This window comes from Stigmatopora nigra, chromosome 19 (assembly GCF_051989575.1).
Source record: "Stigmatopora nigra isolate UIUO_SnigA chromosome 19, RoL_Snig_1.1, whole genome shotgun sequence".
Taxonomy (NCBI): Eukaryota; Metazoa; Chordata; class Actinopteri; order Syngnathiformes; family Syngnathidae; genus Stigmatopora; species Stigmatopora nigra.
In genome coordinates this window covers 9,154,601-9,171,732 of record NC_135526.1, presented here as the reverse complement: position 1 = coordinate 9,171,732, position 17,132 = coordinate 9,154,601, and the positions used below count along the sequence as shown (strand labels likewise).

Sequence of the window (17,132 nt, the reverse complement as noted above, 5' to 3'; positions counted from 1 at the left end):
TAAAGCAGAGGTCTGTTTGGATTTTTATATATATATATATATATATATATATATATATATATATATATATATATATATATATATATATATATATATATATATATATATATATATATATATATATATATATATATATATATATATATATATATATATATATATATATATATATATATATATATATATATATATATATATATATATATATATATATATATATATATATATATATATATATATATATATATGTGTGTGTTTATTAAAAGAAAAAAAAGGACTGCATTAAAGTAGTTTGTTGGCGAAAGTAAGGACGTGGCTTTAATTTTAATACATTGTTGTTTGGCACAGTAAATGGAGAGGACAGCTACATCTCTACATTTTGGGGTCTTTGCTGAAGCTTTTCATTCATCAGAAAACAAGAACAGTTATTCTGCATTCAGGAAGTATACTAGTAAATTAGGAACAAAAAACTAAATAGGCCCTCTTAATGGAACACATACCTGTCAACTGGTACGTTCTCGCCGTAATTGGTACAACTGAAAGCCCATTTTTATATTGGTACGCTGTACACATGAAAATGGTACGCTAAACGGTGATTTTGAGAAAAAAAAATAAATTAAGGCACTTTCTAGCCATTTTTCACCATCCGCCATTGTTTCTTCCCGGAAACGCATGTCTGCCAAGTGATATATGTACCGGCGCCTCTGATTGGCTAAAAAAAAAAGATCATGATAAACATTTCGTTTTGTAACACTTTCACCATGTGATTTCCGTTTCCTGTTCCCTTGTTTATGTTTACTTTCATTTGATCAGCTGTTTCTGGTCTGTTTACAAGTCAAGAATGTTCGTGATTTTTTACAAAAAAGTAAAGTGGTAAGATTTTCCATGTATTTATACATATATGTAAGGGCGAAAACAAAATTTGGTAAGATCACAAATGGTTCGAGGTTGACAGGTATGGGAACATATTAACATTTTTTGAGGATAACTATAGTCCAAAAAATCTAAGACATTGGCAGTTTGAGTGGAAACAGTAAAAGACATATATATGTATTACATACGCCACGAGGCCAGCCAAATTGCGAATAAAGTGCGCCTTGTAATTGAACTGTATTTTTCCATTTTGTGACTTCACAGTCGTGAGCTAATTTAGCTAAGCCTTGAATTCGATGGGTTCAGAGTTGAATTAGTTGACAAATGAACAAAAAATCCAACCCATTTTAGGAAAAAGCCCATTTTAATCCGATCTTTGTTTCTATGGCAACATGTTCAAGCATTTTATGATTTCCTCATTATGTAATATCGGTTTAATAACATGCCCAACTTGTTTTCTCTTAATAATAAAAAGCAGTTTGAAATTCACAGCCCAGTAAAAACAATTGTTAAAAATTGTGGCATATGAAGATTAGGACAAGTAGTTAATTTCAAATCAAAGCATATTACTGTCATTTACTACTATTTGTCCTGGCATGTAGTGTCTCCAAAGAAGATTCCACTCAAAGTAAGATACTGCAGTCATAACGAAGTTTGGTCATCCTGTGTGGTTTTGTTCCACAATACTCTGCAAATCCTCCTAGATCTACTTAATGGTCCTGCAGGCCGGCTGTCAACTTGTGGGAGTTCTGGTTCACTTTGGGTTTCTCTTGACTGCTCATGCTTATTTCCTCGACTTTCACAGGTGACTGACACCGACAAGCCATCATTTAGTTTTTGTTCTGTAAGTTCTTGACTCAAGTGCTCGCTTGTTTTCCGAGGTGAGCGGTTTGTGCTTTCGTCATGATGGTTTGGATGAGATTGTGAAGATGTGGACCGGACATCCAATTCTGAGTTGGACTGATGGTTCTGCCAGAAGTTACTGCAGAGCTGCTCCATCTCAGAAAGGAGCGGCAAGCCAATGTCCAAGTGCATCAGCAGGTTCTCTAGCCACTCCTCCAGTTTGGAGAAGGCAGGCCTGCCACGGTTTTATAAAGTTTACAGTACAGTCTAAAGATTAGTGTTGCGAGGAAAGGGTTACCTTTGATCAGCATCCAGGTCACAACAGAGGGCAGCCAAAGGTAAGAAGGCCAAAGGGCACTGCAATGGCTGGTGCTGATCAATGAATGCAGCCACATTTAAACCAAAGTCATTACTCCGAGCGAGAATGTCTGGGTCAGCGCTTACTCTTCCTATGATCTGAAAATTATTCAAACCAGATACACATATTGTGAAGTGATTTAAAAAAAAACTTATTTAGTGTTTGGACCAGCGCTCGGGAACCTTTTTGACACAGGGAGCCATAAACAATTCCTATTTTCAAATTTTATTCCCTGAGAACCATACTCCGAATTTGAAAATGAGAAGAGATTTTTTTGGGGCGCATTTTACCACTTTTAAAGTACTAAATGAATTATTTTGACAACATTGTTATGCAGTTGCTAATCACTGAAAATACGCCTGCAGAAAAGTCTAATCACATCTCATCATATTTTCTGAACCGTTTTATCCACATTAGGGGCGCAGGGAGTGCTGGAGCCTATCCCAGCTGACTCTGGGCCAGAGGTGGGGGACACCCTGAATCGGTGGCCAGCACAGAGAAACCATGCGCATTCATACCCATACCTTGGGAAAATACAATTTAGGAGTATCCAATCATCCTAGCATGCATGTTTTTGGAATGTGGGAGGAAACCGGAGTACCCGGAGGAAACCCACGCAGCCCAGGGGAGAACCTGCAAACTCCACACAAGTGGATGTGACCTAGATTTGAACTCAGGATCCCAGAGCTATGAGGCCGGTGTTCAGAAAAGTCTAATGAAGAAAAATTAAGATGATTGTAGTTAGAGGCATTGTCACCGCCATTAAATACTTATTTTTCCTCACAGGTTATCAAATAACCACATGCACCCATCAGAGGAGCCACATATGGCTCCCGAACCATAGGTTTCCGACCCCTGCTCTAGACTAAGGCTTGATTAGTCGGCTAATTGTTAATAAAAATGTGATATTTGCAAATTTCAATTTTTTTCTTGGGGAATATTTAGACATCTAAATATTAAATCCAAAGTATTATAACCGCAGATAAAGTGTTTAATAGTATGTGAACTGATTAGTTGACCAATTACAAAATTAATCCATAATTATTTGAGAAAATAATCAAAATAATCATTTTAGGCAGCCAAATGCGTGTCAAAAAGAGAAAATCCAATTTATGTGTTTAGAAACATAATCAAGCAGCTCATGAATTATACTTGCCTACCTCACAAATCATGATTCCAAAAGAAAAAACGTCTACGCGTTCATCGTAGCTTTTCCCTGAGAGGTGCAAACAACGTCAGGTTAGGATATTCCGTTTCCCAGTTGTTCATGTATTAGCCCCTCTTCAAAAGTCACCATGGATCATTTCCGGTGCCATCCAGTATGGGTTTCCAACCACCGTGTAACGTTTCTTGCGGTGCGGCTTACGGAGCCCCGTCATGGTTTCCTTTGGGGGTCGATCCATAGAAGAACTAGAGCTGCGATTCCTATCTGCAGTCACCAAGCGAGCCAATCCAAAATCCGCCACTACAACAGACTGATTCTATAACCAAGGAAAATAAAATCACTGTGCCTGTTTTTTATACAGTTAAAAAATAATCCAATACATGATTTTTCATGATTATTATCTTGTACAACTACAACCAAGAAGTTACCTCCTTAACCAAGCAGTTGTGTGAGTTTAAATCCCGGTGGATGACGTTCATGGAGTGCAAATATGCCTAACAAAGAGATGTATTAATAAGTGAAAAACATTTATGCTGTGCGTTTTATAGCGGACAAAAAATCACCATTCCAGCTGCGATGTCTTTGGCATAACTCACTCTGAGATTCCATGAGAAGTAATTGTCCTGAAACAACAAACTGGATGTAAAAAATTTGCATTAACTAATTTTTCACCTTCACATATGACTGGATCCTTTGGACTACTTCACACTCAAAAGGAAATGGAAGTGAGAACAATGCAAGTTAATATTCTTTGGTCTTTTGGTCGCCGTTAGGGTTAAGGTTAGGGTTTAGGGTTAGGGTTAGTGTCAGGGTTAGTGTCACGGACAGGGTTAGTGCCAGGGTTAGTGTCAGAGTTAGAGTTAGAGTTAGGGTTAAGGTTAGGGTTTAATATATTAAGTACATTTGACAACCATAACCCAAACCCTAACGGCGACCAACGGGGACCAAAGACCGGAAACCAAAAGACCAGCGACCAAACGTCCGAGCAACGCTGCCTTCGGGGGAAAGGCAGACTACACCCTAGACTGGTCGCCAGTCAGTCATTGGGCACACAGAGAGACAAACGACCATCCGCACTCCTAATCATACCGCCACCTGCGCCTGCCTGTAATGAAGTCGGGCGAGTGAACCTTTACACCACAAGGCGGCATATTTCAGTTTTTTAATTTTTTACTATTTCAATTTATGCTGAAACTCGTAACCAGTAGTCATTCTTGCTACTAGGACTCAGCACTGAAGAAGAATAAAAAAGAAAAAATATTATTAGTGGTAGTGTTTTTTTAGATATGGATGATCCTACTTCGCAGGTTTTCACTTTTCGAGCGGGGGTCCTCCATTAACCGCAATAATCGAGGTATTACTGTACACAAAATTGGTTTTGTGACAGACATCACAATCCCCTTTCAAGACACGAGAGTGTAAACCTGCCGGATTTTTTTTTGTACCAAGCCAAAGAGGATGTGATCATACAAATTTGACATACCATTTTCGTAATGGTTTCTCTGAGCGTTCCTCCCTGGATGAACTCAGAGACAAAGTGCAGGTGCTTGTCCTTGTAAAAGAGCCCAATGAATTTTAAGACGTTGGGATGGTCCAGACAGCGCATCACTTTCACCTTAAAACCAGATGAAAGGTCCATGAAGAATCCATGATAAGCATGCTACTCCTAGAGGGACATTTACCTCCTTCAGGAAGGTCTTGTGAGTTTCCTCATCAAAACGGATCAACTCTTTCATCACCATCACTTCCCCTGTCTCCTGATGTGTCACCTTAAAAGTGAAATACATCTTACAATTTGTCCACAATTCCCTGTCACGCTTGCATGACAATGGCTCTACCTTGACGGCCTGTCCGAAAAAGCCCCTGCCAAGCACTTCTCCGGGGATGAGGTCCGAAGGCCTGAAGATGCGGTGGGTTCGATTCCCGGGGTCAGCCCGTAGAGACTCTGAGCGAACCATGTCCTTCTTTTGGGATAAGAGCGACAAGGGTGACTTTTCAGTGCTGCAGCTTCGCCTGCAAGATAAAATATGATTTGTAGGAAAAAGATAGGTCTGATGAAACAAAGACAGTCAAAAGCTAACTTTACAGGATGTTTCGGGATCGGAGTCCTGTGGTTCCTCGATGCTTAGGGGAAGAGAGACTCATTGTTTCGGGAGTCTCAATCCCCACTTCTGGTTCCTCCTCCAGGTTTGGGAGCATGTGTGTCGAAAGCAGTTTTTCACAGACATAGTTCAGGTCTTCGTGTATGTTGGTGGAATTCTTGGTCTGTGGATTGTGCTCAACGGTCAGCTGCAGTGGTCTGCTGGTGTCCTGGATCACATGATCTACCTGAAGAAAATAAGGTTGACGTGAGGTTGCCATCAATTTCTCTGACCTCTTGCTCATGGATGGTTTGTATATTTATTTAAAACCTCGTTGGGGCAAACATTGTGTATGGGAATGCCATTGACTTCCAGTATATTGTCTCCAACATGGACCGAAGACAGCAGAACAGCGCTGAGGACATCTGAATCTAACCTGAGGGAGGATGATGAAGGATAAGAGCGAAATCTTTCAATTCAGGAAGTTTTCCAAAAGGGAACTCACGCTTTTACGGTAAGCAGAGGACTCTTTCCTTGGCTGAGTTCAGTGGTCACCGTCAGACCTCGATGGCCGTCTGTCTTTGGAGGAAGTGATACAAGCGCCACCGTGTGAGGGCTCGTGATAGGTGGCATCAAAGGTGATGATGCACCCTGACTAAAGCACTGACCGCTGCGACACAAATGTCAACTGAACACACCAATGGAACTAAAAACGACCCCAAACATGGACACGTATTGACTTACCAAAAGAGTTTGGAATGTTCCACGAGTGTATAGCTGTCTCCATCTCCAATGAACATCTGACACTTTATACATGTGAAGCATTCGGGGTGATACTTCTGCTCCCCAGCGACCTGTCAGCACATGCAATGGGTTTGCTACTGAGTACACTGTGACATTGAGTGAGATCCTTATGTAGAATTTACTATGAGGTGACCCTAAAACTGATTATTTCTGAAACTCAAATCATGTGGTTTCAAATTTGCTTCAAGCTTGATATTGTCAATCTGCAGAATGTGTTTTAATAACGTCAGTGGTGGCTCCTCACTTGTGCTTGCTTGTATCACATTTAAATGTTTTGACAAAAAAAGAATGGTAACGGATGGGGCCACCATGACAAGTCCCGCCTGGAGTGTCTCAGCGCAGCCATGACAGTTGTCCCCGTAATGTTTCCAGTAGTGCTTCTTGCAGTACATTTTTCCATCTCGCTCGTAATACCAGTGCGACAGGACGCAGTCACAATCCCAGCACCTGCATACCAAGGGGAAAACTGCATCAGAGCTATATTAGTATATATGAATTCATCATTTCTCGTCATTATCTTTGTCTTTCTGTTCACTTCTCAAGAACAGTTAGAGTAGATTTCGCATTAAGTCACTTCAAGTCCCTTCTTTTAGCTCAATGCATATATGCAGCGCTCACATCTCAAATCTGCTCAAATGTGTTGGTGGGTTAATCAGCCGTGTCTTGAAGAACAATGTACATGGTCTCAGTTGTATCTCAAGGAATCTTATTGTACCCCATTTTAAAGACTGAGTCACCTAATTTTGAGGACCTGCTTATATTGAGTCCTGATCCAATACCTCGACAAAAAGTTTTAATCTTACATTGCCCAGCATTCACCACTCTCATTTTTTCCTGTTATTTCATGTTTAACATCGATTGCCATTATACGCTTTTTCTTCTCACGACCCTCCATTGCACTTGGTTTCGACCCATTGTTTTTTTTTACTTACTAATTCTACACTGATTAACACAAAAAAACACGTACAATTTGCAAACTGTACAGCCGGTACTTGTAGAGACGCGACAGAGATCTGGAGAGAAAGACTGCGATGCTGTTCTCATAAGCAGCCTCTCGCATATTCAGCCACCCGGCGGCCGCATCGGGAGCTGTCTCGTACACTTATCTTGTATCTCAAATATATCGTATGTTGGGAAACTCGTGTCCCAAGGGTTTACTGTACAAAACGTACCTTTATTTTGATCACGTTTGTTACACATCTGTTTTGTTGCTTGTATCCCTATGGCATTTGTTGCCATTGAGAGTGACAGACCTGACATTTATTAGAACTGGGAAGGATGGCATTTTGTGATCCTGTTCCAGTCCTATTGAGGGCTAGACAGAAAATTTGAGCAGAATAGCCAATGTGTAACATGAAAGTGTTTTTGTCTGTAAAGCAGAACAAACGTGGTGTGCGGCCACTTCCTTTGCAACTCCACCCTGTTTCCTCTGACACAATTACCAGGTCAAATATATAACTTTGTGATCATGATAAAGAAGGTTCTTCCAATGAACTCCTCTTTTTCCTAGCAGGCATGTTCCTGACCAACCCCAAAATAGGTGAATGTTGTTGTCTTTCATTGTAGGAAAATGAAAACTCTTCAATACTATGACCCAGCAAGTGAGGAAGTGTGTGTGTGTGTGTGTGTGTGTGTGTGTGTTGCAGCATGTTTGCATGGTTTCAGCAATCCAAGTTGTAAATGCAAACCTCAGCTGACAAATGACGGCGTCTCTTACCGTCCTTTCATCCCCCTCCGAAACCGTTGGTCCCTCCGAGACATTCTGGGGGCGCCTCGTTAAAGTTAGTCACAAAGAAATAAGAAAAAGTGCCTCCACGCCCTCATGGGGAACATCTTCTGCTCACTCGTACAGGTTGCTTTCCTGTGTGTGTGTTAGTGTGTGTCTGTGTGTGTGTGCACCGACTTCCTGCTAATGTGAGTGGAAGAGAGAAAAAGCGAGCCAGTGATAGCAGATGATGGTTGTTGCTCTTGTGAACTCGTCCCAGGATAGAATTTTAGACTCCACCTTCCTGGTCCTGTTACGCCCTGGTCAGGATCTACTTACAAAAAGTCAGTCTCATCTGGAGATTCCTTTCAGAAAGTCACGTGCAACTGCTTGGATGTGTGGGTGCACATTGGAACCGTTTTTTAGATTCCCATTAGAAGGCCCCTATGAATGTCTTGGTTGTGTGAAATGTGATCTATATTGCCGTTTACTGCCATGTAAATAACATCCATGCTGCATTCTGTTGATGAGTTGTTAGTTTATTGGAAAAGCATAGCGCCCAAAAAAGTACCATATTTCTTGGATTGAACATGACATTTTTGAAGAAAACTGAAGAAAAGTTACATGTGACTTGCAAGAAGAGAATCATTTACATCTTTTACTCCTAATGAAAACAAAACCAAATAACACACCTGCATCCATATTGTAAGAAGTTCACTCATGAAAATCCTTAATCCTTAACCTTGACTAAATATAAAACAAGCTTACTTTCTTCTGCTCTTTGTCACTATAAGTTAAGCCTAATACACACTATAATGAATACAAAGTCGACCGAAAACATTCACACATGCAAACACACACGTACGCTCAAGGTGTATGACGGAGGCTCCTCTGGTGTTTTCCTGTTTTGTTATTACCTTACAGTGTATCATATACAATAATGTATAAATTATTATCTCCTATTTATCATGTGTGAACTATTAGGACTGGCACTTGTTGTTTAGCACTTCCCATTTATTGGGTATTGTGTTATATTATTAGCTCACATTTGGTGTATGTGTTGTTCCTCAACAGCAGTATAAAAGGTAGGCCGAGACTTCAGCACGTCGACCTCCTCCAAGGTGTTTGCTTGGCGAAGGTCCACAGCAACACGAGCAGTGTGCACTCAATTGTACGTCTTATGAAGAGAAATGTCTTATTTTCTCAGTTTGGATATTTCTTCAAATGAACATTGTGTTTTTCTTGAGGGAGTTGTGATGATGACACACTGCTGACATGCAGAGGATGTGCCGAAGCTCCGACGGAAGGTAGGATGTGTTCTGTCTGGGAATCGTGTAGCACCGCTGTTGTTGCAATGAGCTCATTTCCTTTTGGGAGTCCGTTCACTTCTTTCTTCGGCCACAGTATTTACTTTGACAGCCACCGCCTAAGACAACAATATAGTACACACAAAGGAGCTGTTGATCGACATACAAGTGCTCCGATATATGAGGAATTTGAAATACGAGTATAATTCTGGTCAGATATTTATCATGAAGTACGAGACAAATTTTGATATACATGCATAAAGCAAGGTGGAAAAGGCTGCTTTATGATTTCACTGCACTGTCTCTCTCATCCCATCTACCTCATGTAAAGATCTCTACGAGCACTGGGCGGAGCGTTGCAGTTTTTTTCAGTTTTTAAATTTTGTTATTTTATTTATAAATAATGGAAACATAATGGATCCAAAACAAGCCCGTGCAAGGAAGGGTAGTCCGAAGAAAAGCTGTATGATGACAATCGATTTTAAGCTCGAAATAATTGAAAAACATGAGTAGTGTACGGGTGACTGAGCTGGCTTGTCAATACGTATGGAGAAACAGAAAGTTTGCCTCGAAAACCGCGGAGAATCCTGAATCTCTGCCTTGGTTATTGCACAAGAACGTTTACATTTAGTGTAACGGAAAAACCTTTTTTAAGTCTGTGTGTGTGTGTTGGAATCTAAGTTCATTTTAGTTAAATTTAAAGTTTACGTTTTGAGCGCATCCGTCAAGTGACTCTCAATCTCTCTGTCTCTCTCTTTCTTTCCCAATTGTATAAAATAATGCCTTATTTTATTATTAAACATCATAACCACTAGTTATCTGTTAATCTGTTAGTAGATGGTGAATTAAATCAATTAAAAATATGTTTTTCCATTGTAATATCCTATTTTTGGTGTTTGTTTTTTCAGAGGGTGGGAACAAATGAATTTGTATTTAGTTCACTTCTATGGAAACGTTGATTTGAGATACGAGTAAACCAACATACAGGCTCAGTAACGGAACGCATTAGGCTCATGTCTCAAGTTACCACTGTCTAACATTTTCATTGACAATTATGTTATTGAACTACTATTTCACTGCCATTGATGACGATAAATCGAATCATTTTGGGGTGAGTGTCAGTGGTCACCTCTATAGACTCCAGCTCCAAACATGTTTTGCATGGCTGCATACTTGGCCGCCATCTGTGCGCTGGCTGCAGAACAAAGAGAAAACCAGGTAAGCCAAATGACAGTGTAAAGCCACAGCTACTGAATTAGGTCAAGCTTTTAAATTGTTTTAGTGGGTCTTAAGTATCCCTGAAAATCGAAAGGATGCAATTAAGGAGCTATTCTTGAAAAAAAATGAAAGAGGGTTTTAATTAAGTTTCAGGATAGGGTTGAAAATAAGTAATGAGATTTCAAAATGTTTTCAAGTGAGTTTTTCAAGAAAGGGTTTAGGTTTCACTTAAACAAGTCTTAGATTAGAAAAAAGGGGTTACAAAAAAGTTTTTTCAAACTTTACCTTCAACCACAGGGTTAGAAAAAAACAAATCAGTTTATCACGACATGAACATGATAGATTGATTGTCAGATATGGGCCATATCATCTAGTTGCATGCGTTATAATAAAAAGTGACAATTTGTGAGGATGCAGAGGAATATCTTACATTTTTGTGATGCCCCCGCATATCCTACAAAACAAAGACAGGAAAGATAAAGTCAAGCTGAGGCTTGATGTGTTTTACTTTCTTTTTCTTACCCATTTACCATGGAAATATAAAAAAAACGTAATGACGTAAAACGTAACGAGAATGGTTGCATGATGATTTTTGGGTGTGTTACCCCTTTGCATTTTATAAAAGAACTGTAATGAGGCAAACAATTTTTTAACAAGGTGAAACTTGTCAAAATGTTTCCTTACCGGGAAAGCCTCCAGCAGCTGCCCCGCCAAACCCATTCAAAGCACTCCCTGGAAAAACATGTTTGGCACCATTAACAATACTGTTACCATAGTAAGCACTCATTTACTTAACAAATAATTTCATCATTAATCAATGTTCTTTTTCCTTAACTTACAATGAGTTTTTTGATTATATAATTGAAGGTTGGACCTATAACAGGTGTCACCTGGATCCCCACCCCCCACATAGAGTATCAATATGGACAGTGATTAACTCGACTATTGTCCTTTGCTGAGTCATCAACATTAGCCCTACAACAACAATTACCATCTGGTGTATCAATGTCAGAGTCAAGAATTGCAATCTTAAACCTTTTGAAATGTTCCTTCAACTTTAAGTTTGTTTTACCTGGTCCATATCCCGCTCCTCCCGCAGATGGTCCGTAACCTGATTTAGGAGGTTTTCCTGTTCCGAGTACACCGGGTCCATATCCAGGAGTACCACCACCTACAGGTCCACCTGCAGCAGCCCCTGGACCGTAGCCAAAAGATCCTGTTCCTCTAGCCCCTTGACCATAACCTCCTGGCCCATAGCCACCAGGTGTAATTCCATTGGAAACAGCACCCCCTGTTGAAAGAGGTGCATTCAATTTAGATTTAAATACTAGCAGCATTTTCTAAAGAATTAAAATATTCTTGCAATAGTATAAAATTCACAGTGTGATCAAAGTGTACCAGGTGTCATTGGTTTCCTTTTCTGTCCACCTAATCCGAAACCACCCATTCCAGCACCTCCTGGTCCAAAACCAGTTCCCATGCCAGGAGCAACTGGTGTGAAGCCAGATGTTCCTTGGTTAGCACCACTTGGTGTAAATCCACCTGTTCCAGTGCCAGCACCAGGTCTGACGCCAGCCCCAGGTCCAAAGCCACCATTGCCATAGCCAGCTCCACCGAGTGAGGATGAACCATAGCCTATTATAAAAAAGAAAATTGCAAAAATGCTCTTGCTAAACATTTAAATGTCAGAATAATGCCTTCATACCGGATTTGGACGGCTTCCTCATGTCCAGTCCTTGACCTGCTCCAACAGTCCCATAGCCACCAGGTCCTGTGGCACCAGCACTTGGGAAATAGCCACCGGTGCCAGTTCCAACAACACCCTGTCTTCCTGCTGTTCCAACAGTGCCTGGCCAATTTCCTCCAGGCCTGAAGCCACCTTGTCCAAAACCTCCTGGACCAGAACTGGTACCTCTGGCTCCAGTTCCATAGCCACCAGTCCCAAGTCCAATACCACCAGCTCCTACTCCATAACCTAAAAATAAACTGTTACTGTTCATGTTCTTTGGTGGAGGTAAGAATGAATGTTGATCAGAATAAATTTACTTTTTGATGCTTTTCCAGCGCCGTACCTTGAACCTAAATAAGAGAAATTACTACAGTACACCAATAACACATTTGCAGAAAACCTTGTTTTCAGAAGTGTCTTCTTACCACCATATCCACCTAATCCACCAATTCCACCACCATAACCTGGTACACCTCCAGGTGCAGTGCCAAAAGGCCCAGTTCCACCAACACCAGTGCCTCCTGTCTTGGCACCATAGCTTCCAGGACCACCACCATAACCTCCAAGTCCTGCTCCATAACCTCCACGACCAACACCAACACCTCCAGGACCACCATAGCCACCAGGTCCAACCACACCTTGGCCTCCGGTTCCGACAGTTCCATATGCTGTCAGCAGGACAATAATCTCATTTGTTTGTAATATATGGAACCAAGAAAGCCCTTAAAACAAGTGCATTACATTTGCCCGGTTATACTCCTTGTCCCCTGAGTGGGGGCAAAGTGTTGGAAAGGTATTTTTATGTCTGTCACTATAATATGCAAAAAAATATTATTGGTGTACATCCACCTGGTAGAACCCCAGCTCCACCGGCACCGTAATCTACAATATAACAAGTTGAAGTATAATACAGTATAATAAGTTGAATGAGGAAATCTTTTTGCATCACTGGCTTCATTTTGTACTTTTGACATATTCTATAAATCACTTTTGATTGTATACTTCATTTGATTTAAAGCAACTCACTCTTTCCAGGTTTTGTGAGACCTGATCCCAATCCTATTCCACCAGGACCAGTCCCAACTCCTCCTGCCCCTGCTCCAACAGCACCAGGGCCAGTTCCATATTGGCCTGTACCTCCTCCAACAGTGCCAGGGCCAGTTCCATATTGGCCTGTACCTCCACCTGGTAAAACTCCAGCTCCACCGGCACCATAACCTATGATAAAATACAGATGAAATTTGTAAATCTTTCTGCGACACTGGCTTCTTTGTCTACTTTTTATATATTTCATAGACCAGTTTTCATTTTGTAGTTGATTTGATTTGAAGCAGCTCACTTTTTCCAGGTTTTGTGAGGCCAGTTCCCAATCCTCCAGGCCCTATTCCACCAGGACCAGTCCCAACTCCTCCGGTCCGCCCTCCAGCAGCACCAGGGCCAGTTCCATATTGGTTTGTACCTCCTCCAACAATGCCAGAGCCAGTTCCATATTGACCTTTACCTCCACCTGGTAAAACTCCAGCTCCACCGGCACCGTAACCTATGATAAAAGACAGATGAAATGTGTAAATCTTTCTGCGACACTGGCTTCTTTGTCTACTTTTTACACATTTTATCGGCCACTTTTCATTGTGTCGTTGATTTCATTTGAAGCGGCTCACTTTTTCCAGGTTTTGTGAGACCTGACCCCAATCCGCCAGGCCCTATTCCACCAGGACCAGTCCCAACTCCTCCTGTCCGCCCTCCAGCAGCACCAGGGCCGGTTCCATATTGGTTTGTACCTCCTCCAACAGTTCCAGGGCCAGTTCCATATTGACCTGTACCTCCACCTGGTAAAACTCCAGCTCCACCGGCACCGTAACCTATGATAAAAGACAGATGAAATGTGTAAAGCTTTCTGCAACACTGTCTTCTTTGTGTACTTTTTACACATTTTATCGGCCACTTTTCATTGTGTCGTTGATTTCATTTGAAGCGGCTCACTTTTTCCAGGTTTTGTGAGACCTGACCCCAATCCGCCAGGCCCTATTCCACCAGGACCAGTCCCAACTCCTCCTGTCCGCCCTCCAGCAGCACCAGGGCCGGTTCCATATTGGTTTGTACCTCCTCCAACAGTTCCAGGGCCAGTTCCATATTGACCTGTACCTCCACCTGGTAAAACTCCAGCTCCACCGGCACCGTAACCTATGATAAAAGACAGATGAAATGTGTAAAGCTTTCTGCAACACTGTCTTCTTTGTGTACTTTTTACACATTTTATCGGCCACTTTTCATTGTGTCGTTGATTTCATTTGAAGCGGCTCACTTTTTCCAGGTTTTGTGAGACCTGACCCCAATCCGCCAGGCCCTATTCCACCAGGACCAGTCCCAACTCCTCCTGTCCGCCCTCCAGCAGCACCAGGGCCGGTTCCATATTGGTTTGTACCTCCTCCAACAGTTCCAGGGCCAGTTCCATATTGACCTGTACCTCCACCTGGTAAAACTCCAGCTCCACCGGCACCGTAACCTATGATAAAAGACAGATGAAATGTGTAAAGCTTTCTGCATCACTGTCTTCTTTGTGTACTTTTTACACATTTTATCGGCCACTTTTCATTGTGTCGTTGATTTCATTTGAAGCGGCTCACTTTTTCCAGGTTTTGTGAGACCTGACCCCAATCCGCCAGGCCCTATTCCACCAGGACCAGTCCCAACTCCTCCTGTCCGCCCTCCAGCAGCACCAGGGCCGGTTCCATATTGGTTTGTACCTCCTCCAACAGTTCCAGGGCCAGTTCCATATTGACCTGTACCTCCACCTGGTAAAACTCCAGCTCCACCGGCACCGTAACCTATGATAAAAGACAGATGAAATGTGTAAAGCTTTCTGCATCACTGTCTTCTTTGTGTACTTTTTACACATTTTATCGGCCACTTTTCATTGTGTCGTTGATTTCATTTGAAGCGGCTCACTTTTTCCAGGTTTTGTGAGACCTGACCCCAATCCGCCAGGCCCTATTCCACCAGGACCAGTCCCAACTCCTCCTGTCCGCCCTCCAGCAGCACCAGGGCCGGTTCCATATTGGTTTGTACCTCCTCCAACAGTTCCAGGGCCAGTTCCATATTGACCTGTACCTCCACCTGGTAAAACTCCAGCTCCACCGGCACCGTAACCTATGATAAAAGACAGATGAAATGTGTAAAGCTTTCTGCAACACTGTCTTCTTTGTGTACTTTTTACACATTTTATCGGCCACTTTTCATTGTGTCGTTGATTTCATTTGAAGCGGCTCACTTTTTCCAGGTTTTGTGAGACCTGACCCCAATCTGCCAGGCCCTATTCCACCAGGACCAGTCTCAACTCCTCCTGTCCGCCCTCCAGCAGCACCAGGGCCGGTTCCATATTGGTTTGTACCTCCTCCAACAGTTCCAGGGCCAGTTCCATATTGACCTTTACCTCCACCTGGTAAAACTCCAGCTCCACCGGCACCGTAACCTATGATAAAAGACAGATGAAATGTGTAACGCTTTCTGCCACACTGGCTTCTTTGTGTAGTTTTTACACATTTTATCGGCCACTTTTCATTGTGTCGTTGATTTCATTTGAAGCGGCTCACTTTTTCCAGGTTTTGTGAGACCTGACCCCAATCCGCCAGGCCCCATTCCACCAGGACCAGTCCCAACTCCTCCTGCCTGCCTTCCAGCAGCACCAGCGCCAGTTCCATATTGGCTTGTACCCCCTCCAACAGTTCCAGGGCCAGTTCCATATTGGCCTGTACCTCGTCCAACAGCACCAGGCCCAGTTTCGAACTGGCCGGCACCTCCAGCAATTCCACCCGTTCCTCTCTCAAAACCACCTTGACCAGCACCAACACCTCCTGGACCACCGAAGCCACCTGGACCTCCCCCACCTTGACTCCCTTGACCGAAGTTTCCATATGCTGATGATGAAACCAGACATACATTTGAAAACAATTTTCCTCAAGGAGGAAAGAAAGTCATCAAGAAGAGTACCTTTGCCTGGTTTTCCTCCTTGAGCTACACCAGCTCCATTTGTGAAGCTTTGACCTTGAAAGTAGAAAGCAAAAATTTTCAAAATGTCGGTCACTCCAAACAACAACTAAAATATAAATGGAATACCTTCAGCTGGTAAAACCCCAGCTCCACCTCCACCATAACCTGTGGTACACATTAGGTTGGGTGAATAAATATTTTTTCATCATATTTTTTTGCTTCCGTTTGTTCTGTTTCTATTTCTTAGAACAAATTTTAAGCAGCTCACTTTTTCCAGGTTTCGTGAGACCTGTTCCTACGCCACCAGGCCCAGTCCCGAATCCTCCTGGACGAGCATCAACACCTCCGGGACCGGCATATCCACCAGGCCCAACCCCACCTTGGTTTGTTGCTCCAAAGTTCCCATATGCTGAACAGGAAAAAATGAATTATTGGATTCAGTTCTTTTACATGGAAGAAATAAATTGTATATTTTTCCCGTTTCCAACAGCAGTTTATAAGCAACTCACCTTTTCCAGGTTTTGTTACATCTGTTCCTAGTCCACCAGGCCCTGTCCCAACTCCTCCTTGGCCTCTTCCAATTACACCAGGTACAGTACCAACTCTTCCCGAATCTCTTCCAACGGTTCCAGGACCAGCCTCAAATCCTCCTGTACCACCTCCAACTCCACCAGGTAAATATCCAACTTTGCTGCCATCTGGATTGTATGCTAAACCATATCAATACAATCGGATTGCTTGAAAATGTTGTTAAGAATATCATGTAGACAATTGAAAGATAATAATCACCACCTTTAGAAGGTTGTGGTGTCGCTCCTAATGTTCTAGATGTGCTTCCTATTCCAAATCCAGTTCCTCCTGTTGGTCCTGCACTCGTTGGAACTTCTACACCTAATCGTCTTCCATCCGTCCCTTTCTCAGTAACTCCTTCTCCTTCACCAGGTGTATCACCCCTTGGGACTCCTTTCGATTACACAAAACCAACAGATTTATATTACAGAATACTGTTAGCGTCGTAAGCATGGTATGTTCAAAAGTGGTACAAGTTCACCTGGTGGT

General features: G+C 42.2%; 2 protein-coding genes and 1 long non-coding RNA gene across 3 annotated transcripts; all 3 read right to left on the bottom strand.

Moving 5' to 3' along the window:
• Positions 1-1,177: 1,177 nt before the first annotated feature.
• Positions 1,178-8,006, bottom strand: LOC144212227 (LIM domain kinase 1-like). Its single transcript, XM_077739928.1, has 15 exons — positions 7,842-8,006; positions 6,433-6,571; positions 6,065-6,174; positions 5,826-5,990; positions 5,651-5,756; positions 5,326-5,567; positions 5,078-5,252; positions 4,922-5,008; positions 4,723-4,854; positions 3,803-3,862; positions 3,668-3,733; positions 3,369-3,555; positions 3,235-3,290; positions 2,015-2,172; positions 1,178-1,951 (listed from the first exon to the last, which is right to left on the bottom strand). The coding sequence occupies exons 1-15, from the start codon at positions 7,883-7,885 to the stop codon at positions 1,516-1,518; spliced, it is 2,163 nt and encodes a 720-aa protein (XP_077596054.1). The 5' UTR covers positions 7,886-8,006; the 3' UTR covers positions 1,178-1,515.
• A 4,084-nt stretch (positions 8,007-12,090) lies between these two features.
• Positions 12,091-12,740, bottom strand: LOC144213142 (uncharacterized). The gene is made up of 3 exons (XR_013329893.1): positions 12,509-12,740; positions 12,401-12,433; positions 12,091-12,329 (listed from the first exon to the last, which is right to left on the bottom strand). It is a non-coding gene; the product is annotated as an uncharacterized LOC144213142 (long non-coding RNA).
• A 402-nt stretch (positions 12,741-13,142) lies between these two features.
• On the bottom strand, positions 13,143-16,771 carry LOC144212926 (uncharacterized). The gene is made up of 14 exons (XM_077741121.1): positions 16,698-16,771; positions 16,583-16,647; positions 16,342-16,482; positions 16,200-16,238; positions 16,074-16,127; positions 15,677-16,000; positions 15,033-15,233; positions 14,711-14,911; positions 14,389-14,589; positions 14,067-14,267; positions 13,766-13,945; positions 13,666-13,679; positions 13,474-13,623; positions 13,143-13,301 (listed from the first exon to the last, which is right to left on the bottom strand). The coding sequence occupies exons 1-14, from the start codon at positions 16,769-16,771 to the stop codon at positions 13,143-13,145; spliced, it is 2,004 nt and encodes a 667-aa protein (XP_077597247.1).
• Between the last annotated feature and the right edge of the window lie 361 nt (positions 16,772-17,132).

Coding starts and splice junctions, on each gene's coding strand:
- LOC144212227 (XM_077739928.1), bottom strand. CDS start 7,885: ATGTCTCGGAGGGACCAACGGTTTCGGAGGGGGATGAAAGGACG. Junction 5,757..5,825: donor CCTCTGCTTACCGTAAAAGC/GTGAGTTCCCTT, acceptor ATCCTCCCTCAG/GTTAGATTCAGATGTCCTCA. Junction 5,568..5,650: donor ACAATGTTTGCCCCAACGAG/GTTTTAAATAAA, acceptor TATTTTCTTCAG/GTAGATCATGTGATCCAGGA.
- LOC144212926 (XM_077741121.1), bottom strand. CDS start 16,771: ATGGCAGCAAAGTTGGATATTTACCTGGTGGAGTTGGAGGTGGTACAG. Junction 16,128..16,199: donor TGGGGTTTTACCAGCTGAAG/GTATTCCATTTA, acceptor TCTACTTTCAAG/GTCAAAGCTTCACAAATGGA. Junction 14,268..14,388: donor TCTCACAAAACCTGGAAAAA/GTGAGCCGCTTC, acceptor CTTTTATCATAG/GTTACGGTGCCGGTGGAGCT.